The sequence below is a fragment of the Armigeres subalbatus genome, unplaced genomic scaffold (genome assembly GCF_024139115.2).
Source record: "Armigeres subalbatus isolate Guangzhou_Male unplaced genomic scaffold, GZ_Asu_2 Contig279, whole genome shotgun sequence".
NCBI classification, from domain to species: domain Eukaryota; kingdom Metazoa; phylum Arthropoda; class Insecta; order Diptera; family Culicidae; genus Armigeres; species Armigeres subalbatus.
Genome location: NW_026943018.1, coordinates 145,744 through 173,705, shown reverse-complemented (window position 1 = coordinate 173,705; position 27,962 = coordinate 145,744). Strand labels below are relative to the sequence as shown.

The following is a 27,962-nucleotide window of genomic DNA, read 5'->3' as shown; positions in this document are numbered from 1 at the left end:
AATAATTAGCGTGATAAGCTAAAGTGACATCCTAGGTAAACATAACCTCCCGTGACCCTACTTTAGATGAATAACAGCGACATTTTTGATACAATTTATTCGTTGTTCTCCCCACTGAATGACTGGCTGTTTGATGTGGACAAATCTTTTGTAAGCATTCATTCTTCCTAGCATTATGCGCCCATTGATCGCTTTAATTACGGTTCAATGCACTCAGTAACGGTCTCGTGAGGTAGGGTCATTTCTTGTGATGAAAGATGATTACGCTTCACAGTCACTAGTAAAGAATAAAGATGCTGCATGACAATGGGGCTTTTGTGAATTCAAAACCATTGTGAGTTAAATACAGTAGATAGCTGTAGATGCACTTTTGCTGTACGACGTTAAAACTTTTCGCAATTCATGTTAAATGCATGAAATATAGAGGAATGGATTATACAATTTTACTGGAACCCTTCAACTTGCTCTCATTGTAGGTTTTAAGAACTCGATCAATCAATATGTAAAATTTCACTTCAGTTCGGAAAAATTTTCCATGGACATTGAGACGATTTTTACGGAAAATAGGTAAATTGCTTAATCTTCAGGATCTGTAATATTTTTCATGAATTAATTTGAATACGCATCAATAGCTTTCATGTTGTTCTGTTGATTGCGCTATTCAAATTAATTCATGAAAAAATGTTACTTAGGACCTTTTGAAAAGTTAAGCGAGAATTTCTTGAGAAAATTCATTAGATCATACCGCGATCCCAAATCTCAGAAAAAAGAGTGGAAATTTTAAAGAACAAAGCAGAGTAAAGGCACTGTGTGAGATTTATATCATCAAAATGTTGCCCTCCTGCTTTCACATCCACTTATATAAAACATTCTTCATGCCTACCACATTCTTACGGAACTATCAAATCTGTATTTCACCCTCAAGACTATCATGAACATGTACGTCAAATTTTCAAGATGATATTAGCATTTCCATAGCGTTGTATTATGTACAGACAAGAAAACAGGAAAACTATCGGAAAAAGGAATCGCATTCGAACATCGGAGAACGGAGAATGGAGGCCAGAATCGTATTCCGACTGAGAATATGAACTACATAGCCATCGCTGGAATGTTCAGGTTACATGAAAAAGTGTGCTGAAGAAAATCATGAGCCTGTCGAGTATATTTCCTACAGAAGTGTTTCGAATATTCAAGTTGAGTTTCCGGAGGCCAAGCAAAGATACTTGCTGCTACGAAATGTCAACACAAATGAAAGGTGCATCCAATTCAGAAGAAAAAATAAGTTAAGCTCTTTGCGATTCACATCAAGCAAAAGCACAAAGATTGTACGCCAAGACAAAATCTGATGTTCAAGCTGCAAAAAGTGTTGATACTGAGAACTGATTTTTCGCAGGACCGACACCTATCTTCAATACGAAAACTGTATACGTTTTATTTAACTATACACTGGAGTCAGTAAAGAAAGGGATACGTACCGTGTAAAATATATGGGATGCAACGAAAACAAGATGGGTTCAAGAGGTATCCTACATACTACCAGATCTAACAAAGATTCGTTCAGAGCAAAACTTGAATTTAAAATATATTCTAGAAGCTCAGAAAGCGGGAATATAAATGAATCATTTGTTTGAAAAACTGCATATATCCATTTACACAATTTCGAGAATGAAAAAACATAAAACTGTTTTTGAACAAATTGGCACCGATTCTTTCGATTTCTTCGATACAGATCAATAGTTTTTGGTAAAACTCATCACCCTGGGGCACTTCAGTGCGAAGATTGTGCGTAATCATAACGCTCCTAAATTGCGTGCACATATGTAGCAGGGTTGTTAACGTTAATCAACGATTAACGCCGTTGACGTTGATTTCCTCTTGGTTCAACGTCAACGTCGTTCCGTTGAGTTACTTGGATTATAACGTTAACGTTAACGGAATGCGTTCATTTAACGTCAACGAGTAGCGATAATCTACTCGTTAATGTTTTTTCATCTGCCATCAGGTCCTGAATAATCAACAATCAATTGTTTCTAAGCAAATGCGGTTTCCATGGGACATGACGGGCATGATTTTTCTTTATCAATCATAGTTCACCGCTATGAAAATCAATTGTCATTCTGAAAGTATTTTCAATTCAGATCACATTAGACAGAATGTAAAAAAGCAATTTGTCAATTATAATCCACATTATCTACACATTTCAGACCATTCAAGATGTGCGCATCACAGGTTTTGGTTGCTGGTGAAAGTTGCTGCTTAAATTATATGTATAAAGCACATTTCATAAAATGGAAAATGTGCTTCAATTTCACTTCCATGAAATGGTGCTTCCAGTTTTTACTAAAATCCCAACTAGCTATAAACTGATCTTGAACTAATAAAGAAATGAAAACATCGTTCAGCTATGGCAGCATATATGTATTCGGAAAAAGTACTTCAGTTTTTCTTTTCACTTTTTCTTAACATAATGAGATAAATTTCAATCAAGTATCTTATAAAATTGTTTTTGTCAAATATAATGTCATCTCAATGATATTTAATAATTGAGTGATGACGACATCAGCAGAGTATGTTCTACTATTGAAACGTAAATTTTGTTCGCTCTCACATTTACTTCTATAATTATCTTTATATCATAGGGTTTACGGCTACATATATTGATCAACAAGAATGTTGCCTATAAATAATAAAATCTCTAAAAATATTTTAAGCTCTTTTTAGTGGAATGTATTCAACCGTCTAAGACGAGTTTAGTAATCCTCTCGTTTCGTCTTACGTTTCGTAGTGGAATTAAATGGAGAGTACTAAACTCGTCTTAGACGGTTTAATAAAATCTGCCGAAGTGGAAGGTAGTTTGAAAATTGAGTTGTGACAGTACATATAGCTACTCATTAACGTAAAAAATAACGCAGCCGTTAACGTTAAATTAACGGAAAGCGTTAACGTTACCGTTGATTCAAGTTTTATCAAAATTAACGTAAAAATCGTTAATCGTTGAAATTAACGTTAACGGATTAACGAAACGGCGTTAATCGTTGATTAACGTTAACAACCCTGAACGGAACCCATAATTTCTTGTCGAAAAGGCTTCAAAATCTAAGCAGTTACTAGAAATGATTCATAATAAACTACAGTCGGTGAAAGTTAGGGTAGCCCAATAGTGGACCCCAAACAATAGTGGACCCCCAACCAATAGCGGACCTCCAGCCATTTTTGATTATTACAGCACAATGTAAACATTTTGCTATGAAATTCACTCGGAGAACCTACCTTACGTTTCTATGATTTGATTACATGCATTGGAAATGCTATGGAAAGTAAGAATAAATGATTTTTACAATTTATAAAAAATAAACACGAGTGTGTCCATTATAGGAATATTTTGGGGGTCCATAATAGGGCAGAAGAACGTCTCGAAACGGAACATAAAAATCAAATGAAGTGTCGACTATAGGGAAGCAATTTCTATTATGGACCCCAGGGTCTACTATAGGCGAATTCAGTCAGACTTTAAAATGTTAATTTCAACGAATAACGTCGAGATTTGCGTGTCGTATGTATCGTGAAGAGGAAATGCAGAGCTTGATATTAGATATCACGCAGAATTAATATTTGAAAATTTCACTCCTTATGCCAGGAAGAGCAAAATTTCCCTACTAGGGGTCCATATTGGGCATTTTACCCTATTTCATGAAAATCATTGTTGCTTGCGGTATTTTTTACAAAAATAAAAAAAAACGACACAAATTTAATTTTTTTTTTTGTGGCGAAATCGGGTCGAAAACGTAATGAAATCGGGACGTGGACAAAATCGGGTCGAAAACGTGATAAAATCGGGGTTAGACAAAATCGGGGAGTGACAAAATTGGGTCAATACTGTATATTGAAAAACCAATAGCAGAACAGTAGTTACATGACTACATTTTGCTGAATGAGCTTGGGTAATTGTTCAAATAGTCGCGTATAAATAAAATAGTTTGATACATGACATCAAAATTTCCAAAGGCATACATCTGCGCGGCTTATCGAACTATGCAATGTGGCAGGTAACATGGAATCTGATTGCTCTTTGCAGCACATAATTTTTGGCAAGAATGATCATGTGGAGTAAATTAGAATGTACAATTTTGGTAAGATTTATCATTGCAAAAAGCGTGTGCAACTCGTTGCAAAACTCGATTTTTCGCAAGCCTCGTTAGTTAAAGGTACAACTCGTGCTGAAAAATCATCTTTTGCAACTTGTTGCACAAACTAGGTAACGGCTGTATTTTGGACCGGCTATATTTTGGACCACCCAGCTGAATTTTGTATTTATATCACACAAAACTAAATAAAACATGCAACATTTAAATTTTATTGCAGAAGAAACTATCCATAAGGTATTTTCACATTTGTATCTTATAAATATTGCAATTATTAAGAATATTTGCACGACTTTAAACATTCTGGCTGGATTAGACCAAAACTAAGACGACATTGTAAAATTGAAGTCAACTTTCAAAAGCTGTAAGTTTATTTGTACATATATTCAAAACATGTGAATGATGTTGTTGACTTATTACAACCTAATAGAAGCAGTTTCCTATCTCGAGCACAACATCGTAAGTTTAGAAACAGTATTCTGAGGCATGTCCAAAATAGGTTCATTTTTCATTGAGACGAACATATTTTTGACATATCTTCTTTCTAAGTTCTAGATCTCTTAAACTTTTGTTTTTACCAACCATTTGTTTCTCTAGTATCAAACCATTCATAAATTACTGTTCATACCGTATTTATAAATTCCGTTCATTGATGTAGAAAAATGAAAGACATAAAAATGTCATTAACCCAACATGTAACTGTTTTATGTCCTTACGATAATATTATGATCGCATATCAGTCCCATCTTTGCTGGAATTCCTATCCATATGGGGCAAATATGCTGTGACAGAATAGTTAAGAAAGCTCCATGACAAGAACTAACTTTGCTAGAGCTCTCCGTCCGTGCTGCTTGCCAATGCAAGAGAGTTCCGCGTTCTACGATTATGTTTCGTTTTGAAAAAGAATATGAAGGAGCAAGAAAGAACCACTACTACCAATGACGTAAATGGAACAGATCTGGAAAACTACATAAAAATGTGGCAGGGTAGGAGTGACAGGTGCATACATCACGGCCATGGGCACGTTTGTTTTGTTCCATGATGCTGTACGAGTGGTACTGAAATTGATATTAGTCAATACTTAGCTGGTAGATATTGTTCTATGCTTTTGAGTGCTTATAAAATGTATTGTTAACAAGGACTTTCAGGATGAAAACGCCAAAATGCTGGAGATCACTAATTTAATCTAATAGAACATAACTTTGCAAACAATACAAAATTATTCGAGTGGTCCAAAATAAGTCTGCCAATACGTAACTGAACGGAAGCACATTGATCAATAATCCAGCGATCGTTTTGTAGAAATATTTATCACTGTTTTTTTTAAAAAAAACGAGCGGTGGGTAATGTTTTTAACATAACCGCGAGTAGACGTAGGACTTGTATAAACGTAACCTATTTACATTTAACTTCTAACTTTTGGATCTAAGGAGTTTGATCATAGGCAGGGCCGGATTTATGGGGGGGCCTGGGGGACCGTGGCCCCGGGCCCCACAAATCTTATGTACCAAAACCAACATTTTTTTACATTTTTGGGCTCCCACATACCGTCGGCCCGGGGCCCCTTCCGGCTAAATCCGGTCCTGATCATAGGTATTGATATAATTATCTGAAAATAAAACTAATAATTAAGTACATAGTTAGAATTGCTTTGTTTCTAACTATTAAGCCCTTATTTACTCAAGCAAATGTAGGGCATTTATAGATTACTTATTGATGATAGTATTTAAAGCTTAAAAATTCTATTAATAAAATTTTAAGACTTTGGCGAAATGTGCTATTTTAGTGGAACTGTCCCGTTTTCCAGACAAAGAAATACAGCACCAATTTCGTTGCTTTTTTCTGCTAACATGCGTGCTTACTGCTGGAAAAAAATCACAACAATAAGATACAAGTCAAGGAGTAATAACCCTACTAAAATAGAGGAGGTACTGCCAGTACGTCAACGAAAAATTATTTACGGGGGAGTTTTCCGGGTCCGGGGGCAATATTGCTCACTGGTTCGATCCGGCAAAAAGGTACGGAGCCACTGGTGCTGGTTTCTCACAGTTGGAGAAAACCCGAGCGAGCCAGGGCTACTGTTTTTGATTTGCACGGGGGAGTTTTCCGGGAGAAAGTTTGCTCACTGATTCGATCCGAAAATCTAGCAAACCATGCGCCTTATAAACGATTGTATTAAGGATTTCCAGCAAAACCTAAGAGAGGGGGAATATCGTACACATACTTACTAGCTAGCTGTCACTTTTACTTTCCCACCCCGCATAACGTGACTGCTTAGCCCACTGTCTTGTCTTGAGACGAGGTGTAACGCCTCGAGATTTGGTGTTGTTTCACCGAAATTCCTGATTTTGAATATTTTTTGTTTTATTTAATTTTTAACTTTCTCCGGGAAAGTGGAGGGATGTGCGAGGCTGCTTGATAACCCTATCGCACATGCGAAATGCATAGTAATTATGCACTCCTCGATACATCCCTGATCTTCGCGCATCAAAGCAGGCGTTGCTTTGAACGATAAAGAGTCATCCACTTTGGTGTTCGAACTGCCGGGTGAGCAGGTTGTGTGCTGGGCGACAGTGCGTGCTTAATACGGATTTCACAGGTATCTCGGCAACTGAAACTTCACTTTTACTGAGATCAGATATTACAGATATTACGAAATAAACGATGCAGTAGTTGAGCGGATGTCATGGGGTCAGCTTTGAGCATCTCGGCTGATATGCGGTCGACCCCTGGGGCTTTATTCGATTTCATGCTTTGGATGGCTGTTTGAATCTCTAGCAGTGATGGAGCTTCGGTATTGACGCGTGTTATACGTCGGATCCTAGGTAGATCATGCCGAGGTGGTGATGGCCTGGCTGGCACTGGCAAAAAGTTGTTCGAAGTGCTCGAACCAGCGTTTCAGCTGGTCAGTTGGGTCGGTCAATAACTGATCATTCGCGTCTTTCACAGGCATCGTTGCATTCATTTTCGCCCCGCTTAAGCGTCGTGAGATATCGTAGAGGAGGTGAATGTCCCCGGTTGCGGCGGCTCTCTCTCCTTCGTCGGCCAGAGAGTCTGTCCACGCTCGCTTGTTCCGTCGACATGAGCGTTTTACTTCCTTCTCAAGAGCCGCGTATCGTTGACGGGCTAAGACTTTGGCTCCTCTGGTTTTCGATCGCTCTATCGCGGCTTTGGCTTCTCTTCGCTCCTCTATCTTCCTCCAGGTCTCATCGGTGATCCATTGTTTTCTCTGGGTGCGCAGTTCGCCCAGATTGTTCTCGCTGGTGGCGATGAAGGCATTCTTGATGGCGGTCCATTGGTCTTCCACGCTGCCACCTTCCGGAATATCTGCAGCACGCGTCTCCAGTTCTTCAACGAAGGACCGTTTCACCGTGGCATCTTCCAGTCGGCGTGTGTTGAATCGTCGTCCAATCCTTCCCTCCTGCCGACGAATCCGCGCAATGCGCAGGCGTATTTCGCCGATGAGGAGGTGATGATCAGATGCGATATCGGCACTACGTTTATTCCGTACATCAAGAAGGCTCCGTGTCCATTTTCGGCTGACGCAGATGTGGTCGATTTGATTTTCTGTAAAGCCGTCACGGGAGACCCACGTGACCTTGTGAACCGGTCGATGAGGGAAGAGCGATCCCCCGATCACCATGTCGTTATTACCACAAAATTCTGCGAACAGCTCTCCGAACAGCTCCGCTCATTTCTCCGAGACCATGGCGTCCCATAATGCGCTCATGGTTAGAGTTGTCGGATCCGATCTTCGCATTGAAGTCGTCCAAACAGATCTTGATATCACCCTTCGGAATTCTATCTACGACGGCATTGAGTTGACTGTAAAAGTTCTCTTTGTCTTGCAGATCGGCAGCATAGATCGGCAGCATCGGTTGGCGCATAACATTGGATTATAGTTCTAAATCTGGCAACGATCCTTTCACTTATAGGTTCCCACTTCATAAGCGCAGAGTGCGCCTGAGCGCTTAGTACGAAGCTAACTCCGCGATGCCGGAGAACGTGTTCACCTCGTAAACCAGAGTATAGCAGAACTTGTCCCGACGGCGTTCTGTGTTCTCCAAAGTTTGGCCAACGGACTTCACTCAGTCCCAGGATCTCAAGCTTCATGTGGCGTGCCTCATTGGCAAGTTGTGCCAATTTACCCTGCTGGGCTAGGGTTAAAACGTTCCATGTTCCTATTCGTGTCCGTTGTTTCGCGCTAAGAGTCGTCGCCGTAAAATCAGTCCGTATTCTTTCATTATCGGATTCTCGAACAAATTGATGTTTCGGGAACAGTAGGTTGTTGGCCCAAGGTTCCCTATCCACCGGGATGGGGCTGCCATCTTAGGAATAGCTTCCGAGGAATAGCATTTCACACTCAGCCGCTGGATGCCAGAACAGACGCTGTTGAAGCCGCACCTCCTTGGTGAACAGACGCTCGGTCAGTCGGGTCAAATTAGTTTAAAGTCCCACCCAACACCAGGACTAGGCTAGTGCGCTTTGAGCGGCACACGGTCGCTTTGATAGGGCCTGCTTGGGGACACATGCAGCTTTTTATAGAAGTTCAACAGAGCCCACTGTCGAACCCCACCACATCCTAGGCAGACCCCACAGGACGCACCCTCTCACTCTAGCTGATGTCAGAAGGACAACAGTGCCCAGGTTGCACTACCAGCTAAGTACGCAACCCTTAGCTGGCGGTCAATTGTCATCGAAAGACCCGTGGAAGCGTGAGTATTGGAACTTGTGAGGACCAGAGCTATGTTAGGCGCCCCTTCCCGGATGTCAACTCACCATTTCGCAGCCCAACGCAGGCTGCCCGACATAAAAACTCAATTTCACTAAGTGATGGCGTTGGTATACACTACATAAGCAATGTAGTGCTGCCACCTAGGAGCGAACCTAGGAGCAATTCGGAATGAACACTAGCGCTAAAAAGTAAAACACGGCAAATTTTAATCATATTCATCAGCACACTAGCACCGCGCAACGGGGGCATAACGACATACTTTAAAATGGCCAGTACAAACTTTACACAACCACGCGAATGAAGATGAACGTCTGTTATCTGTGGGTCAATGGTCAACTTTCCGACTGGTTGAGAGCTTCATTGACTTTCATATGCTAACTCGCTATTTCCACGTGAAGCGATAAACTGCGCTACTCGCGAAAAAAAATATATAGATTGAGTTCCACCAGGGCGTCTCATTGATATTCCCAGTCAGGTGCATTAAAAATTGTTCTTGATTATTTGATAATTTTAAACTTGTTTTAAAAATCTTTTTTGTGTAATTTTTTGACTCTTCAATTTGATTAACTTTGATCATCAAACGTTTCAATCATTTATCTATGTATGTATAAAGCAAGCGTCGGTAAACGCCTTAAGGTAGGCAATTATAGGGCACTGCACGGGCTGCTTTGTCTCTTTCTAGCTGCAAAGAAATTAGAAAACAACAAGGCCAGTAAACGTCAAAATTTATGAGGAACGAAAGAGAAAGAGATGTTTCCATGCAGCGCCCTATAGTTGGAATACATCGATTGTTTGTACAAATGCATCATCACCGCTAGTGGAATTAGGGGTTATTGGGGCATTATGCACCCCCTGGGCAAAACGATTGGCATATTCGGCGATGTTCCAGGAATATTTTCATTAATGTTTACTACTGGATCGCTAGTTCGAGATCCGAACTACATGCGCTGTAGTAAATATTCTGTAAAACCTGCTGAAAATGTATTCAAAAATGCAAATGGGTCGTTTTGCCCCGAGGGTGCATATTACCCCAGTTTCCTCAACCTGGGTTTTCAAATATAAAAATCAAAATTTTGAAATAAAAAATGTGGATCAACCAAGAAAATTAGATTACTTATCACACAATTAAAGGTACGAGCCTATTTTTTTTATTATTATATTGGTTTTTGCTGCTTTTTTGAAATATATCTAGAAATATCATTTTATTTAGATTAGATAATTAAAAACAGGTTAAAAATAAATCTGGATGAAATAGTTGAAATATTGACTGATTTTTTAAACCTGTAAAAACGTTCTTTTTTTCAGAGCAGCAACAGCTTTTAAATATATAAGAAGTGTCTCATCGTTTGACGATTTATTGTTCTGATCTCTTCTGAATCTTACTCGGGATATAAAATGACTCAGTACGAAAGTGAATTCTCTGGGGTTTGAACCACCTCCCCTATGAAAAATTGTTTCATTATAAATTATTTTTTGTTCATAGCCCACCCGCCATAAGCCTTTACGTAATAAGTGTGCGGCCCCAAAGCAGCCAAACGAAACAAATTGTTTATTTATTTACTTTATTCTATAACCATCATAGCTTTTATGACTGCTCCGAATATTCATTTTGCACTACCATCATAATAGATAGCGATACATTCACAGGCGGCACGAATATTGTCACATGATACGAACGACTCGCGGGTAATACATTCATTGCCATGAATGGCATGTGTCTACAACACTATAATTGTCACAGAAGAATATTGTGCAACATTCTGTCCAGTACAAACAATGTGATATGACAATAGCAACAAAAATGTACTGTACGAATCACTGTCTACGTGCACGGATCGAAACGAGATCGTCCCAACGAGATCGTGATGGTATTGTACGATTGCGATTCCTACGAACATAACGAACACGTGCCGTGATCCAGATGACCACATAACAGACAGGCAAGGTTCTCAAGCTAAAGTTGACGTTTCCAACAAATAGGGTGCTGGGGAAGTTTCAATAGAAATCACACCGCTGTGGGAGAAGAATATCCTCTCATTATTTTGTAGTTTCAGTTAGGACCCCAAAGTTTTAGGCAGTTTGTATTGGGAATGCTAATGTGATTCGGAACTTCCGGATGAATTCTTGGAGAAACCTTAGGAGGAATTTCTGGAGAAGTTTCTGGAGGTATGTTGGAAGGAACTTCTGGAGGAAATCATGGAGGACCTTGCAATGCAATTCCTGGGAAACTTCCGAAGACATTTTTGAAGAAAATTTCTTTGCAATTCCTAGAGAAATTTGTTGGAACTTTTATAGGAATTCCAGGAGATGCTTCCCAAAAAATTCCTGGAGGAGCTTCACGAAGAATGCTTGAAGGAACTTCCCAGCTAATTCCTGGTGGAACTTCCGAAGGCATTTCTGGAGGAACTTCTGGAGGGAATACATTCCCCAAGAAAACAGGAGGAAAGCTCAAAAGCAGTGAATTTCTCGACCAGAAAACATAAACTTGAATAGGAGGAGGGGGACTCATCACTTGATGGATCATCAACATAGTTTCGTTTTACCTCTAAATCCCTTCTATGAATATTCAGTAGTTCAAAACTCACAATTCTTCAATACTCAGCAAACGATGTCTATACTCCGCATATTTGTTTACCTTGAGTTAATCTGTCCCACTGAAATATGATGCTGTCGTTTGATGATAATGGAAACTGGATCCGCACCTATTATGTTCTGGAAAAGTGTTATCTACGCTCATTACATTTCAAACATATTGATGAAGTTTTCAAATACAATTGATTCAGAAATTTGTGAGACAAATTGACTTTAGATTTTTTTCTCAAAGGTAATATGGGACAGTTATGCGTAGAATGGCAGTATAGTGGTCGAACTATGTAAATAGTATGCGCCTCGCGTAGGAAACCATCCATTTCATCAGGGTTGAAACTTCAACGATAGTCGTCTGTGTGCAAACCTTCAGATCTCGCATTTATTCATCGAGTTTGTGACACTCGTCAGTCGTTATGCATTTAGAAGAGAGTGATTCAAAATGCATCATTTGTAAAGGAGTTTTATTCGTACAAAATCGAAGTAGACAATAGGAAAAGTTGGTGCAAAAAATAGTATTTCAGCAAACAGATTTAATTTTCGGAGAGACAAAAAAATTGATTAAGTACACATGTTGCTATTGCTGAAGAACTAATTTGTACAATTTCATTTTTACCGACTAATATGGTAACTCGATACAATTTTATGCCATGTATGTTGTGGTCCATACCATGGCATCAGTGTGAATATCGCCACAACAATGGTAATTGGCGCGGGGCGCGACCGTCAATATTTGCCGCAGCTCAACTCAGGCTTTCTATATAGGTGGAAACAGTAGTTGGAGAAACATAGATCCATAAACTTGTTTTGTTGGCTGGCTATCGGCAAACAGTGTAACCCACCTGTAGCATCACGTCATAGCATGGAAAGGCGACGGCATCGATGCGGTGATTCGACTTTTACGAACTGGATTTTGACTTACCTTTTATGCACTGCACATGTGCTACCACGCGATGGCATGGAATCAAATCTTCATTTCACCTGAGTTTTACGGTGGGTGAGTTTGGTTTATGTTTTATTTTTGATTTTGGAAGAAAATTCATATTTTTTTGAAGCTCAATATAAAACGTCGTATGTTTTTAAATAAAAAGGGCTGGGGACAGCGGTAAAAAGAACGTCTGTAAGACAAAGCCTTGATTAAAGCGACTAGAGAAGAATTAGTAGGGAAATTGTCTTCTTGTCTGGCACTTCCATGAGGTTTGGAGTTGCTTTGTGTATTCACACTAAGTTGCGAAGGGGCAACAATTTAGACGAAGAAATAAGGTAAACTACGATTTCGTTCACAGTTCCGTCGTCGTTGCCGCGTCGTCATCGTCAATGCGAATCTTACATCAAAACAGACCCCTTCCCAAGCAAATACCGCGCTTATGTTTTCGATTTCAGTTTCCTCCTCACCTTCGTAAGCCTCGGTTGGATAAGATAGTGCGCGCGTCAAAGCCAAATTAGTCGGATTTGTGTCGTCGCGGCAGTGTGCCGATGTTTGTGTCAAGGTCGATTATTCACAATGCTGGAACTCGCGTTGACGGTTTTGAAAATCGCCTACAATTTAATAGTGTTCTTAATTAAGGGCAAATGTCTTAAGTTGTGGCCAGATGCCAATCGGCCAATTGTATCGGTTCGCCAAGGAAAGCTTCGGGGAATAACTGCGCAACTACCGAATGGGTCCCGCTATCACTACTTCAAAGGGGTGCCCTACGCTAAGCCACCCGTAGGAGAGCTACGCTTCAAGCCTCCGGTTCCGCTTGACAGCTTCGACACTCCGGTACTTGATTGTGCAATGGAGCGAAGCGACTGCATACAACGTGATTTGTTCACTAACCGAATTAGAGGATCGGAGAAAGGGCTTTACTTGAATGTTTTCGCACCGGATTACACGACAAATAATGAGAGAACGTTTCCAGTGATGATTTATATCCATGGAGGCGGCTTTTTAGCTGGATCAGGAACCAGCTTCTTCTATGATCCAATTTATTTTGTTCAGGAAGGAGTGATCGTGGTGACACTAAACTACCGATTGGGACCTCTTGGGTTTCTTAGCTTTCCTAGCGCTGGAATTGCAGGCAATGCTGGTTTAAAAGATCAGGTTAGACAACAAACCCTTCATACTTTGGAGTAATTTTAACCGATATTTTACATAATTTCAGCTACTAGTATTCAAATGGGTTAAAGAGAATATTGCTCAGTTCAGTGGAGATCCTAATAATGTAACGGTGTTTGGTGAAAGTGCTGGCAGCATATCGGCTTATTTGCATTACCTTTCAGAGAATTCCAGGTATGTATAGCAAACTTCTTAAAAACAGTTTACTGCATCTTATCCTAGTTTTGGCTGGGTAGGATTTTTAGTTTTAGGGTGTGAAATATGTTTTACTTTTTATTCATTAAGCTTGTAACAATATATGACTAATTAACGAAAAAAATTGGCAGAAATAGTTTTTAAATGAAAACTATGCATAATCTCAAAGTCAGTATTATGGTAGATCAAGTTTCATTTGGAATGTAGGTTTGTGGAAGTATACATAGAATAATTGACGAGTCATTGTCGCCATATAAAAAAGCTACACTCACATGATTTACAGCAGTGGCGCCGGGAGTGGGTGGGACAAGTAGGACATGTCCTATGCATGAAAATACCTGGGTAGGACAGTCGAAGCATTGTCCTACCCATGATTAACAAAAAAAAAACATACCATATGGATAACTAGATGAAACAATAAAAATATCATTAAAACGTTTCAAAGTTAATCAGAGGATTGAAAGTTTATCAGAGGTTAAACTGGCAATTGTGGAGGTTTCCAGGGATTGTAAAGGAAAAATCTATTCCGAAAAGCTTCTAAGAGTCTTTGATAAATTCTGTTCATCCCAAAAAGTGCTCAATGATGTATTTAGATTTTCTAAGAAGTCTTGAAGTTTCTAATAGTGAGCGGGCTTGGTAGTCATATGGCTACTGCTTCTGCCTCATAGGCAGGAGGTCGTGGGTTCAATCCCAGGTCCGTTCCATTCTCCTTCTTTGTGTTTTTCTCTATGTTATCATGTTCTTGCAATCGCTAGAACTGGAAATGAGCTCCCATACCGTTTCCATTGCTATTACTATACTTTCAACTTGAGTATTCTAACAGTAATCTGCTAGAATTGGAAATGAACTATAGAGCTCGTTTCCTACATCCAATTAGAAATTCCATCAATTGCCTTCTCCTATCTATCACATTGGCAGCTCGTTAACCAAGACGGACCTCTGCCTCTCGAACCTAACCCAAAAATTCCAACAAATTCCGCATGATCTCGTGGCAAGTGCAGAGGTATATTCGGCTTGCAGTGGGCGAGTGATTGCATCATCATTTCCTCCCCCTTCCCTACATTGACTTGCATTCTGACGTGGCAGGCGCCAGTATGACCTAACAAATGAGATCACCAGTACTTGTGCATTGAAGATGTGTGCTAGTCCCAAGCAAACATCTGTTGGTTCCCTGTGCAAGAACAGCTGATCTGGTCATAATGGAGTAGCAACTACGAGCAGTCAATCAAGCTCAAGCTCAAGCTCAAGTCTTGAAGTTTCTAATAGTATCTGCTCTTCCATAAAATTGTTGAAAACTTTCTGGAAGTACGTAATTATTTCTGCTAGTTCAGGGAGGCTCAAAGAATTTCTGAAATTTTATTAGAATTGACAGGCTGACTGAAAATATTCATTAAGACTAATTGATATCAGATGAATTGAACAAATAAACAAACAAATAATTAATCAGAAGATGATTATTATACCGCTCATAAAAAATCTACTCCTCCGCTTATTTTTGATCGCAACGAAAAATACGCGCCAGATAGTCGCCTAAGAAAAACATACCTCCAGAAAAAAAGCTACTTCGATATTTTTGAAAATTTGGTCGCCACGTGGTGCATTCCGGCGGTGAATGCTTGGATAGCACGTGCTATTTGTACTGCGGAGAAATTTTTCACATCTATGAGAGCCTTGGAAAATGATCACGAAAGTTGTCATTTTATTGCAAGGAACAATATCTAAACGAGGATACAGCTTTGCTAAACTTAGCTAAGACTAACTGTACTTGTCAATGGTTGCATTTCTGTGACTAGCTAGAACTGGTGTAAATTGATAAGACTGATATTCCGGTAAAAATGACGTTGTTAGCTGATTTTCGGCAAATTATTGCGGATCTTTTGAAAATTTTCCATTTTGCGGATTCCGCAAAGTTCTTCCGCAGCTGTCAAAGTTCTACCGCAAGCCTGCAAATCTTTAATACACTGAAACAAAAACCTGATATTTGGCGTTGTCATCGTAGAGTGAAGAAGTATGAAGTGACAGCTGCGGTAGTTTGTAAATTCAACCGGAAAGTGGAAAGTTTTCTCTGGAAAAACAATATTTGCTGACAGAAATATCGGCAAAAAACAAGTTTGCACGCCTGTGCGAATCTCGGTAAAAGTTTAACATTTTGCTGAGATCACGGTAAAAAAAATAAGTATGTACGTTTGCAAGAAATTTAAGAAGTTTAACATTGTTCTTGAGATTTCAGAAAGCCCGTAAATAGTACTGAACACCCTTAAAGATTCTTGGACGATCATAAGCTTTACTAGTAGATCGTAGTGAAATTTCTGAAGATGCCTAAAGGTTCGAATTCCTAGAAGTTAGTGATAATTGCTTGAAATACAGGAATCCATAATCACTTCTGGAAATTCGTAAAATTTTTTGAAGACATGCTTTTTAGAAATGTTTTATAAACACTGGAAATGTAATTATTGTCCTAGTAGTCATAGAGCGTTTTATAACTTATCTGAAGATGTTCGGAAAAATCTCTTGAAATCTGTGAGGATCTCCGGAAAATCGCTAAAATTCCATAAAAGTATTCTATAGATTTGATAATCCAGTTTTGTCCTACCCACGTCTCGGAACGTGACCGCGCCTCTGATTTACAGAATGTGTTTGTGTTTTATTGACTACGAATCGAGGTGAAGCAAAGAAAAATAGTCCAAAGTCCAAGGTGTGCCGATTAATCGGTTTACTGTGATGTGACTATCTCAGAAATGTTCTATATCCAGAAATAGACATTTTCCTATGCAAATACAAAATTCCCTTGGACGAGAAAGATCATTGGAGTAACTACAGGAGGGGGTCTTTGGCCCCACCTAGTATCTAGCTAGCCCCTCCTAGGAAACTTGATACTTTGCATAAGTATTGCACATATCCAGCCCTCTGATTATTTGGGGGAAAATGCACAGAATGAATTGCCTTCATTATCCCTCTCTTCTTCTGATTATTTGGGGGGAAATGTACAGAATGAATTGCCTTCATTATCCCTCTCTTCGAAGCACTACAGCAAGTTGAATCTAATCGCTCAAGTTTTTGAACTTCGAGCAATTGTAATATTTTGCGAAGGAATGAATAGGTTATTACCTCATTGCCAGACATCATTTTATAGATTTTGATATTTCTATGATTTTGATTGAATAAAGAAAATTGGGCAAGAATTTAAATAAGGAAAAAACTTGGCATTCTTTCGGATAGATTTCATAAGCTCCGCAGACTTATTTTGCTTCTCAAAGCTCCTATTGTCGCTGCAGCAATATAACCAGTGAAAATGTCTCAGTAGGCTAAAAAATAAAGTTTGGTGATAACTCGTGTAGCTTCTCAGACAGTTTATTTCAAAGTATAAATTTGTTCCTTTATGTTAATTTAATGCTACATTTTTAACTGTATTAAAAATTTACGACAAATAAGTTGTATTGAGATGAAGAATTGAATGTTTTAGAATCACCCTAGAAGTTATTCTAACAGGAAAGAAAGGTTAGTTCAATCAAAGATAATTGCCTATTTCCGGGGATTAAACCACCCGACTTGGACGTTAATTTACAATGTTATGAAAACTCATATGTGAATATGTACGTTATGTGGAAGATATTGATTTGAAAAATGTATTGAGGTAACCACTTTCCCTTCGATGGGACTCGAACCCATGACCCTACAGTACGCTAGACTGGTGCTTTAACCAACTAAGGTCGGCCTTCGCAACCCTTTGTTGTGGTCAGATCGCCGTTTGAAGCTCGTAGGAATTGTAAGGCCACTGAATTGAAAGCCAAAGAAAAAAAATTAAATAACTAATTTAGCCAATATTTAATATATAATGTTTTCTAGGTTCGAAGCAAATCAATAAAGCCTTAAAATATCAGGGTCGTGCTTCACATTCCAATCGCAAAACTTATGGTTTTCTGAATCTATCAAGGATTTTATGAATTCTACGAGATTTTTAGATTTTCGGGACTAGGTGTCGATGAAAATCATTTGATATGTTTAAGTCGCCCATGGATATCTGGTAAGCCAACTTGCAAACAATATACATCAGTTGGATTGAGCAAAAACGATAAACTTTCTGTTATGACTGTAAAGGTTTAAAAACATTTAGACACCCCCCCTTGATTTTTTCATGAGTTTCGCCAATGGGAAAAACTATTTACGGACACCCAGGACCGGATTTAGCCGGAAGGGGGCCCCGGGGCCGACAGTATGTGGGGGCCCTTAAATGTACAAAAAATGGTTGGTTTTGGTACATAAGATTTGTAGGGGCCCGGGGCCATGCCCCCCACCCCCCGCCTTCCCCCATAAATCCGGCCCTGGGACACCTAAGTCATTTCACGCAAAATTCTTTTCAGGAGTGGTGTCAATGTGTATAATTTAATAGAAAAACATGCAAAATATGCATGAATGTGATGTATTCCCCTAAAGTGCTTTTTTGACTTTTCTAATGAAATTGTTTCAATACATTTTATGATGCACCGGAAAGGCATCATCCTAGGTGGATTAATCTGGTTCTTAAATGTCATTTTCAATTTTCGTGCTGCTATTCTTCTGTGGCTCCTTGATACATCTGCAAAGAGAAACAACTGAATTAAAGTAAATTCAGAAATACTACTGTGATAAATGGTTGTTTGCTCACATGAAAAATGTCACTGTCCGGATCTGTGGAATAGCTGATCTGATACCGACCTTGGTTTCAGACTATCTGTATTGGGGAAGGTGGGGAGACTTGATCACCTCCTGTTATAGTTTTATTATAGTGTATTTTTTAAGGGGGATACTTGATCCCCCATTAGTCACCCATACAAAAATTTGGCGAAAAAATTCAAAAAAATATAAATCTGTTCTCAGGCTTCTAATTTTGTGTAGATTTGACAGTTTTGATGAATGGTTGGCAGGAGAAAATATGTATTGCGTATTCTCGGCTGTTCGGCCACATTGAGAGGTGACGTAAAGTCAATGTCAACTTCTCTCCACGTACAACCTAGATAGCCGTGTGGTATCGGCAGCTGGTTATCTGGCTAAGAATAACATTACGGATTGCCTGTTCCAGTGGTAAAAGTCCACCATACAGGTGACCCCTAATTTTCGGTGTGATGCGGCTTTATGCTTACCGTGCCTACGAATGAATGGTTAGGGGGTCTAATAAGAACCTAACCGCAAACGGAGCCTGTGAAGCACCAGGGCCCCCTTCACAGTATTTTAGCCCTCGCTGCGCTAACCGGAGCTATGGCGTAGTTGGCGTCTCCGAGATAATCGGCTACTCTTATTCAACCTCATCGTGAGGTTAAATAAGATTAGGGTTATGAATATGTATTTTAATTAGTTTTCAATAAATTGTCACCTATATGGATTCGCATTATGCGTTTTTTTTACAATGTGCATTATGTATGTTACCTATATGGATTCGCATTATGCGTTTTTTCACAGTGTACTCTGTGTCTCGTCCTTGACGTTTGGCTTCGGCTACTCTTGTTCAATCTCAACGTGAGGTTAAATAAGAGTGGGGTTATGAATATGTGTTTTACTTAGTTTTCAACAAATTGTCTCCTATATTGATTCGCATTATGCGTTTTTCACAGTGTACTCTGTGTTTCGTCTTTGACATTCGGCTTCGGCTCCTCTTGTTTAATCTCAACGTGAGTGTGAAGTTATGAATATGTGTTTTACTTAGTTTTTCGACAAACTTCCACCTATATGGATTCGCATTATGCATTTTTTTTTACAATGTGCTTTGTGTTTGTCACCTATATGGATTCGCATTATGACGTTCGGCTTCAGCTACTCTTGTTTAATCTCAACTTGGGGTTGAATAAGGGAGGGATTATAAATATGTTTTTTACTTAGTTTTTTCAACAAATTTTCACCTATATTGATTCTCATTATGCGTTTTTTTTTACAATGTACTTTGTGTTTGTCACCTATATGGATTCGTATTAGCGTTTTTCAAAGTGTAATCTGTGTTTCGTCTTTCATGTTTGGCTTCAGCTACTCTTGTTTTATCTCAACATGAGGTTGAATAAGGGTGGGGTTATGAAAATGTTTTTTTACTTAGTTTTTTTTTTCAACAAATTGTCACCTATATGGATTCGCATTATGCGTTTTTTTTACAATGTACTTTGTGTATGTTACCGTTATGGATTCGCATTATGCGTTTTTCACAGTGTACTCTGTGTCTCGTCCTTGACGTTCGGCTTCGGTTACTCTTGTTCAATCTCAACGTGAGGTTAAATAAGAGTGGGGTTATGAAAATGCTTTTTTTTTTACTTAGTTTTTGCCTTACTCGTACAACAAAGTTGTACCAGAAGGCTATAATTTCACTCCAAAAGCCAAATTTTGATAGAAGGCTCGGAGACCCATAGTGTTATATACCAATCGACTCAGCTCGAAAAACTGAGCACATGTCTGACTGTGTGTGTGTGTGTGTGTGTAGCCCCGGGAATTTTTATTGTTAAACACGTTTCATATAGAAGGACTTGACTGATTCGAGTGCAACTAGTTTCATTCGACGGAGAAACTTTCCTAGTTGGACACTATTGTTTTGTTTGCTAATAACTCATTCGATTTGAATAATATTTCTATTTTTCTTTTAACAAATACGCTGTTTACATGCACACTTTAAGTCATTAATCAATTTAGCCATGACGCAATCCATTATAATAATTGCTTAAAAATTACTCAATTATTGAGTAATTTATAAGCAGCGTGATAGAGTTGCATCAAATATTTTAACCGCCAAGATGTAGGCAATTAGCACAGCATTTACAACATTAATTCGAATCCAACATATCGAATCGAGAAAGGCATAATCACCACTTGGGGATAAATTTGGGTTTTTCAAGAAATTGTCACCTATATGGATTCGCATTATGCGTTTTTTACAATGTACTTTGTGTATGTCACCTAGATGGATTCGCATTATGCGTTTTTCACAGTGTACTCTGTGTTTCGTTCTTTACGTTCGGGTTCCGCTACTCTTGTTTAATCTCAACATGAGGTTCAATAAGAATGGGGTTATGAATATGTGTTTTACCAAGGGGTGTCTCACATAGATAAAATTGAATTTATTTGCTGAAAATTAACCAAGCAACCGAAGTGACTCTATTCCGATGTAAATCAAAACTATTAAGACTCAAAAGTTGATTTTAGCAACGCAACGATTTTAGCATTAAGTATTAAGTTAAAGTATTATACCTACATGTTAAAATGATAAAACCCGGGCATTACTTTGTTTTCCAGGATACGTGAATTCTATCTGATGGCCATATCATAGACGTCGTAACCTGCAACCCTTGAGTCCTAGAAAAGTGATGCTTCATTTTCTGTGGGTCCTTTTTGTTTAGCAATTTCGTCCAGTCCCTGATACGTTGCTGCTTCTAGAGTTCATCTACAGCTGCCCCACACCATTTTTCTCCCTATAAGAACAGGAGCCACCCCACATTATTAACTATCGCATTTGACTTCGGGGTAGTTGAGTAAATTAATTCAATACGCGAAATATATTAGAAAAACCCGCTCCGACTCGTAGTTTGAAGTATGAAGAGCAGACTTCTACCACATTACTCTCAGATTGAATTGAACTGCAGACGAACGATTCGTGATCCTTGAGTGATCCAAAAATGAAAATTCATTTTCGATTAGCATATCAGTAGAAAATGGAAGCTACTACTCAAGCGTTTGTACGCGGGAATCTCGTAACAGAATATCAATTATCAATTGTAAACGTAAACGAGCGAAGCATACGAGCTATCGTACTTTTGAGCTGCCGAATATAGATGGGTAATGTGGAAGTTGTGCTTTAATTAACTTATTAGTCTGAGGACAATAAAATATCACATTTACGACCCCACAGTTGCAAAAACTTAGTTTCTATTTGCACTAAAAATCTGTTCAACACTGGGAACATGATTTTCTCATGAGTCATCTAAGCTAGAGATAGTATCGTCCTGAAGCATAGTTTAACAACCAAAACCTAAAATAAAAAACAGTTTATTATTAATCTAATTTAAATAATAATGGCAAATTCAGGTCTCATCCTCATGCTGAAATTTATTTGTTGATGAAAAAACAATTCGATTGATGTCATTGGTAACATGTAAAATCCACGATTGCTTGGATAAAAATTACAGTTCAGTGTCGCAGAAGGTGTGTTGCAAATTTGATTAAATAGTACCATTGCATAAAAATCAAAACAAATCGACTTTATTTCGATTGAAATTTGCTGCCATCGATAGCTGTGAGACACCCCTTGTGTTTTACTTAGTTTTCAACAAATTGCCACCTATATGGATTCGCATTATGCGATTTTTACAATGTACTTTGTGATTGTCACCTATATGGATTCGCATTATGCGTTTTTCACAGTGCACTCTGTGTTTCGTCTTTGACGTTCGTCCATTGTTACGTCCTCTGTGTTTTTGTGACACCTCTCTTTAGTCCCTAGCTGAATGCGTGTGAGTCTACATAATTGGCTTTCCTATAAATGGTTCCATTCTCCTTTCCAACTTCACTTCCTCTTCCTTCCCCCTTTCACTTCTTTTTCCGTCAGGTAAATGATGAGAAAGGCCAGTGAAGGCGATGACACAAATCTCCCAAATTGAGGGGAACGTGCCTCCTGAGCCGACGTTCTTATGCCTGATACCGATAGTGTATTTTTTAGGGGGGATACTTGATCCCACATTAGTCACCCATACAAAAATTTGGCGAAAAAATTCAAAAAAATATAAATCTGTTCTCAGGCTTCTAATTTTTTGTAGATTTGACAGTTTTGATGAAGGGTTGGCAGGAAAAAATATGTATTGCGTAGATCATAGCACCTTTCTAATTTTATCAAAGCAAGTTCTAGGAGAGGGATCAATTTCTCCCGAATATTTCAAAAGTCGATTTTTGACAGCACTCCACAATAGGATAAAATGAGGTATTTCTGGCCAAAATTATGAATCCTGCAATCAGACATCATGCACGCGTACAAAAAAGGATGAGATTGAGCAATGACTGCTACGCGCACATAAAATTTAACGCACGCGAGTCTCACGAAGCTTAAGCACAATTGTGTACCTCCCATGAACGTTGGTGAGTCGCACAGAGACATCTCAATGCGATCAGCTCATGCGCTGGAAATTTTTATTCAATAATATCATTGCCTAAGTAACGAACAGAGACGAACATTGAGACACGCTCACTCAGTTATTTTATGCGCGCGCTAGCTTCTCTCGTCGCACTGAATCGATGCTACGTGAGCTTTTGTAGCTCATGGCACACTGTCTCATCCATGTATACACGAGAATAAAGAGACTCTGGTTTCGGTTAGACAGAACAGAACCTCATATGGGTACAATAATCCGTTTGATAGTTGTGTAAGAATGTTTAATGATGTCAGTGCTGTTTTCGATTTTAATATGTCCAAGTCAATGTTTAAGAATAGGATTAGAAATTTAGCATAAGAATCAGTCTGTGGAATTGTTTTTACATTCGAGACGAAGTAATAAATAAATTCGGTCCTAATGAAACTGCCTTATACTACAGGGTGTATGAAACTACAGAACATATATAAAAGTATTTTGTCTTTGAACTTGTTAAATTGAATGTAAACTATACAGGAAACATGTACGCAGGGCCGGATTTAGCCGAAAGGGGCCCCGGGGCCGACAGTTTTTAGGGAGGCCTAAAATTTACAAAAAAAAAAGGTTGGTTTTGGTACATTAGATGTGTGCCAAGTGGTCTGTATTGTCAACTACAATTTCCATGATGTCCCCAACCGCGGTATCAGCCAAACATGTCCTTCGAGTATCTGTCTTTCGTTTACGTCTGAAATCCAGGCATATGAGATGTTGTAAGATCTCCAAATCGTCCAACCCAATCATGTCCTCCGAATATTGTCTTGGAATTCGTATCAAGTGGTCAACCGAGTCAACCACAACTTCCATGATGTTCCCAATCGTGGTATCAACCCAATCATGTCATCGGAGTATTTGTCTTTCATTTGCGTCTCAAACCCTGGAACATAAGATGTTGTAGGATCTCCAAATTGTCCTAGAGTTTGAATCGAATGGTGTGGTGTGGGAGGATACTTGTCTGAGCGGGACTATATAAATTTCAAAACTATACTATATAAAGCGTTACGTGAAGGTGTGTGTTGGTTGACAATGGTCAGCTATAGTTTCAGTAACATAGACTAAATGATAACAAAATTCCAGTTATTTAGTTTAAGTTACTGCAACTAGCGCTATAACGCCGTTACTAGTGAAAATCTAACAACAAACCATTAGGCAGAGTTGAAGAAAAACTTTCGCACTAGATGTTCACTATACAACACATTTTGAAATTCAGCTTCTGGAATGAGTTATGGGTAAACTACTAAATGATCGAACGCAAATTAGTAAATGATGGATAACATCCTTGGCAGTTCTTTTTCCTCTTCTTCTGCTTCTTCTTAAAAGGCTCTACATTCCAACTGGAACTTGGCCTGCTTTTCAACTTAGTATTTTATTACGAATATAATTAACGATACTAGATTTATCAAGATGTATAGATGATCCGTATACGTGGAGTAACTGGTTTTCCAACTGGTTAGTGGAGCTCTAAAACTTAATAGTATTTACTCGTGGTCCCAAGTTGATGTATTGTATTTTGCATTTGACCAACTGCATTGTTCTCATTTCAGTAAATATTTCAACCGAATAATATGCCAGAGTGGTATTCCCAGTACCGAAACTTTTTTCCAAACAACTGGTGATGAGAAAGCACGAAAGCTGGCTAAACTTCTTGGATGCATCGGTTCTTCAGATGCCGAAGCTTTGGGTAATTCTGTATATCATAAATCAATTATTTTCAATCACTGATTATCCCATAATTTCAGAAACATTAATGAAAGCACCAGCGGCAGAGCTCATCAAACATCAGCACAAATTGCTAACAAGAGAGGAGAAACGATTGGGCTACAAGTTTGCATTTTCGCCGGTGATCGAGACCTTGCAATCCGAAGAAAGTATAATCACAGAAACCCCGGAGAAAATCATTAAATCTTCACGTTCATTAGAAAAACCAATCATTGACGGATGCAACAGCGGAGAAGGCATATTGACTCTGTTTCTAATGAATGGGAAACACGACTTGGGCAACACCGAACCAGATCGTTTTGTCCCAATATTTTTGAACACTCCTAAAGACCTTGACCGAGTGAAATTAGGCAAAGAGATCAGGAATTTCTACTTTGGTGACAAACTGGTGTCAAAATCTACATATAATCAACTGTCAGATGTTATGGCTGATAATTACTTTATTACAAGTTCAGTGATCAATGCAGAATGGTTGGCAAGGCACCAGCCTAAAGTGAATCATTATCACTATCGCTTTACATTCGACGGCCGGTTCAGCATAACGAAAAAGCTTTTCAATCAAACACACGTAGATGGTGCATGCCACGGAGATGATGTTTTCTATATGTTCAGGTAAGATTGAGTGGATTCTTGCTCAGCCATAAATAACAGCTCGTTTAAAACTCTATTTCCAGTCCGTTGTACTTGTCCAAGTTACCTGAAGAAAGCGCTGAATGTTGCATCCGAAGTACATTTGTCAAGCTGTGGACAAACTTTGCCAAATATGGAGAACCATCGCCAGACCATGACGAAGATTTGCGATTTAAGTGGAAGCCAGTGTCTAAAACGACTAACCGTTCTGCCGAATTCAGATTAGAATGTTTGGAGATAAACATAATTCCTAAAATGATCGAAGATCCTTACCCAGAGCGAATGAAATTTTGGCGGAATTTGATAAACACTCATCGAAGCGGATATCTGTGATATTAGTCTACTGTTTAACCTCTGAAATACGCGGCGCATAATTATCAATCGTTAATAAAACAATTGAATAACTTGAATTATTTGATTATTTGAACGAAATTGGATTAAGTGTAGCGAACGGTATATATGAGAAAAATACAATAATAATAACGATTTTTAGTAAACTTGACTTGTTAAAAAGGGAAGTAAGATTTATACTAGATCAATCAGTGTAGATTTTACGTGGTGTTGTTTTCTATATACCTTTGAAGCTTTTGCGATTGGAAAATAATGGCAACTGGTAACCGAGTCGACCGGTATGAAGAAGGAGAAAAATGCTAAGCTTTCATCGGGAGAAAACATAAATTTATAGAAATTTCACACGGTAACGTATTGGAAACGAGACTGTTTTCAATCTATTTTCTATATAATAAAAAGAAAATGGTCTGTGTTCGTATCCGCATAACGGCTGGATGGATTTTCTTCATTCCATTCCGACGGGTTTCTATGGTTCACAACGCGCAGTTTTACCTACGACAACGTCTGCCGGGTCAACTAGTATGAAATAAAAATTAAAACTTTTAAATTTTAGTTAATTTTAGTTTAATAAAATTAAAATAAAAACACATAAAATAGATGCATCATCTCGATATTTTATATTCTATTTAAAAAAACTCAGTGAATATTAAGGATTGTTGAATTTCTAACAACACAGTTCAAGCATCGTTTGCTTGAAAAAAAAAATGATTATGATGCCTCTATTACAATTTTTATTTCCTATGCCATACCGTGATGAATTTTCATTTTTCTACTTTTCCTAGAGTTATTTTCTTGGTAACAGCATTCATGAAGCAGATGTTAAAACGGAGTAAACGCCTTTTAGGTTAGTAACGAGACAGAAATTAAACAATCAGGAACGAGTTTTATTGAAATTCATTGGTTAATATTTTATTAGATTTATTGCAAGTTTCTCAAATAATTTCGTTCGCAGGTGAGCAGTTATTGTAGTTTCAAATAGTTCTTTTCGAAAGTATTAATTGCGCAACTGAGTTTTCCACAAAACAACGGCGTTAACTTAGTTACGCACCTAATAGATTCAATACTGCATATCTTCTTCTTCTTATTTGCATTACATCCCCAATACTGCATATAATAATCAACTGACGCTGATTTTCATTCGATTAGATTAGTTCAGGTCACTTTGTTTCACAGCTACACTTGTATATGTATACATTTAATAATACCATCATGAAGTCCTTGTCAGATGATCTAACAAACCAATAGACGAATAGACCTGCAAGCACTCGGCGTATTCAAGAGACGCATGCTTAGGACCATCTTTGATGGTGTGCAAGAAAACGGTTTGTGTGTGACGGCGAAGAATGAATCACGAGCTCGCATAACTTTCAACGAACCCAGTATTCAGAAGGTGGCAAAAGCTGGACGGATACGATGGGCAGGGCATGTTGCAAGAGTTTCAGACAGCAACTCTGCAAGAATAGTTTTCGCTTCGGAGCCGGTTGGAACAAGAAATTGGATAGTGCAGCGAGCAAGGTGGACGAAACTGGTAAAAAAGAACCTGACGTGGAGCGCAACCGATGGTGACGAGAAGTGGACTTGGATTGAAGCGTGTATTGTAGCGTCCAATAGTTGTTTCAGTGTTATCTGTGTAGATTTAAGTAAAATAAAAAATTAAATAAAAATCTGTCTGAACATGAGTTTTACTGTGCAAGTAACAAGAAAAAACTGGCTCGTCTCCAAGAAAAAACTGAATTACGTGAATATTAAAATTATTTCGTAACGCTCTACGGCACATGAGTTTTTTTTCAAATGAACGAAGGGTAACAAACACAAATCACAAATGGGGCCCTCCTTAGCCGTGCGGTAAGACTTAGAAACCTCGCAGTTAATAACTGTGGAAGTTCTTAATGAACACTAAGCTGCGAGGCGGCTCTGTCCAAGTGTGGGGATGCAATGCCAATTTAAAGAAGAAGATCAAACACAAATGTTCAATCTACGAAGTATAACATAACCACGCTAATGAATCCTGTTAATTTGCACATCGTTCAAATAGAGAAATGTTCAAAGTCATTCAGCAAGTAGACTGAAGAGCATCGTCTAGAAACGGAACGCGAAATCAAAACAAATCAGCAAAAAGGGTATTGATCTTATACTTATAGTGTTAATAAATAGGAGTTCAAATTGAACACGAACTGCGTTTACGATCAAATCGACGGCTTCGTTCAATACAGGCACAACCCTAATCTGAAAATTTTCAGAAACGATGTTTTTTTATTCAAAAAATGAAACTTGCACGAAACCGTCGAAATAACCATTATCCAGTAATTGACAAGAAAAACAGCGTCATTCTTCTGACACCCCTGGAGAAAGTATCTTCCAAAAGAGTATAAAATGAA

General features: G+C 38.6%; 1 protein-coding gene across 1 annotated transcript; it reads left to right on the top strand.

Annotated features, from left to right (window-relative positions):
• Window positions 1–12,651: 12,651 nt before the first annotated feature.
• On the top strand, window positions 12,652–25,643 carry LOC134203878 (esterase B1-like). The gene is made up of 5 exons (XM_062678713.1): window positions 12,652–13,549; window positions 13,611–13,738; window positions 24,429–24,565; window positions 24,624–25,215; window positions 25,278–25,643. Exons 1-5 carry the CDS (start codon window positions 12,971–12,973, stop codon window positions 25,564–25,566), a joined length of 1,725 nt encoding a protein of 574 aa, XP_062534697.1. The 5' UTR covers window positions 12,652–12,970; the 3' UTR covers window positions 25,567–25,643.
• The last annotated feature ends 2,319 nt before the right edge of the window (window positions 25,644–27,962 follow it).

Excerpts from the sequence above, each read along its gene's own strand:
- LOC134203878 (XM_062678713.1), top strand. The coding sequence starts at position 12,971 with ATGCTGGAACTCGCGTTGACGGTTTTGAAAATCGCCTACAATTTAATA. Across the intron at positions 13,550-13,610 it reads ATGCTGGTTTAAAAGATCAG|CTACTAGTATTCAAATGGGT; the intron begins GTTAGACAACAA and ends ACATAATTTCAG. Across the intron at positions 13,739-24,428 it reads TACCTTTCAGAGAATTCCAG|TAAATATTTCAACCGAATAA; the intron begins GTATGTATAGCA and ends TTCTCATTTCAG.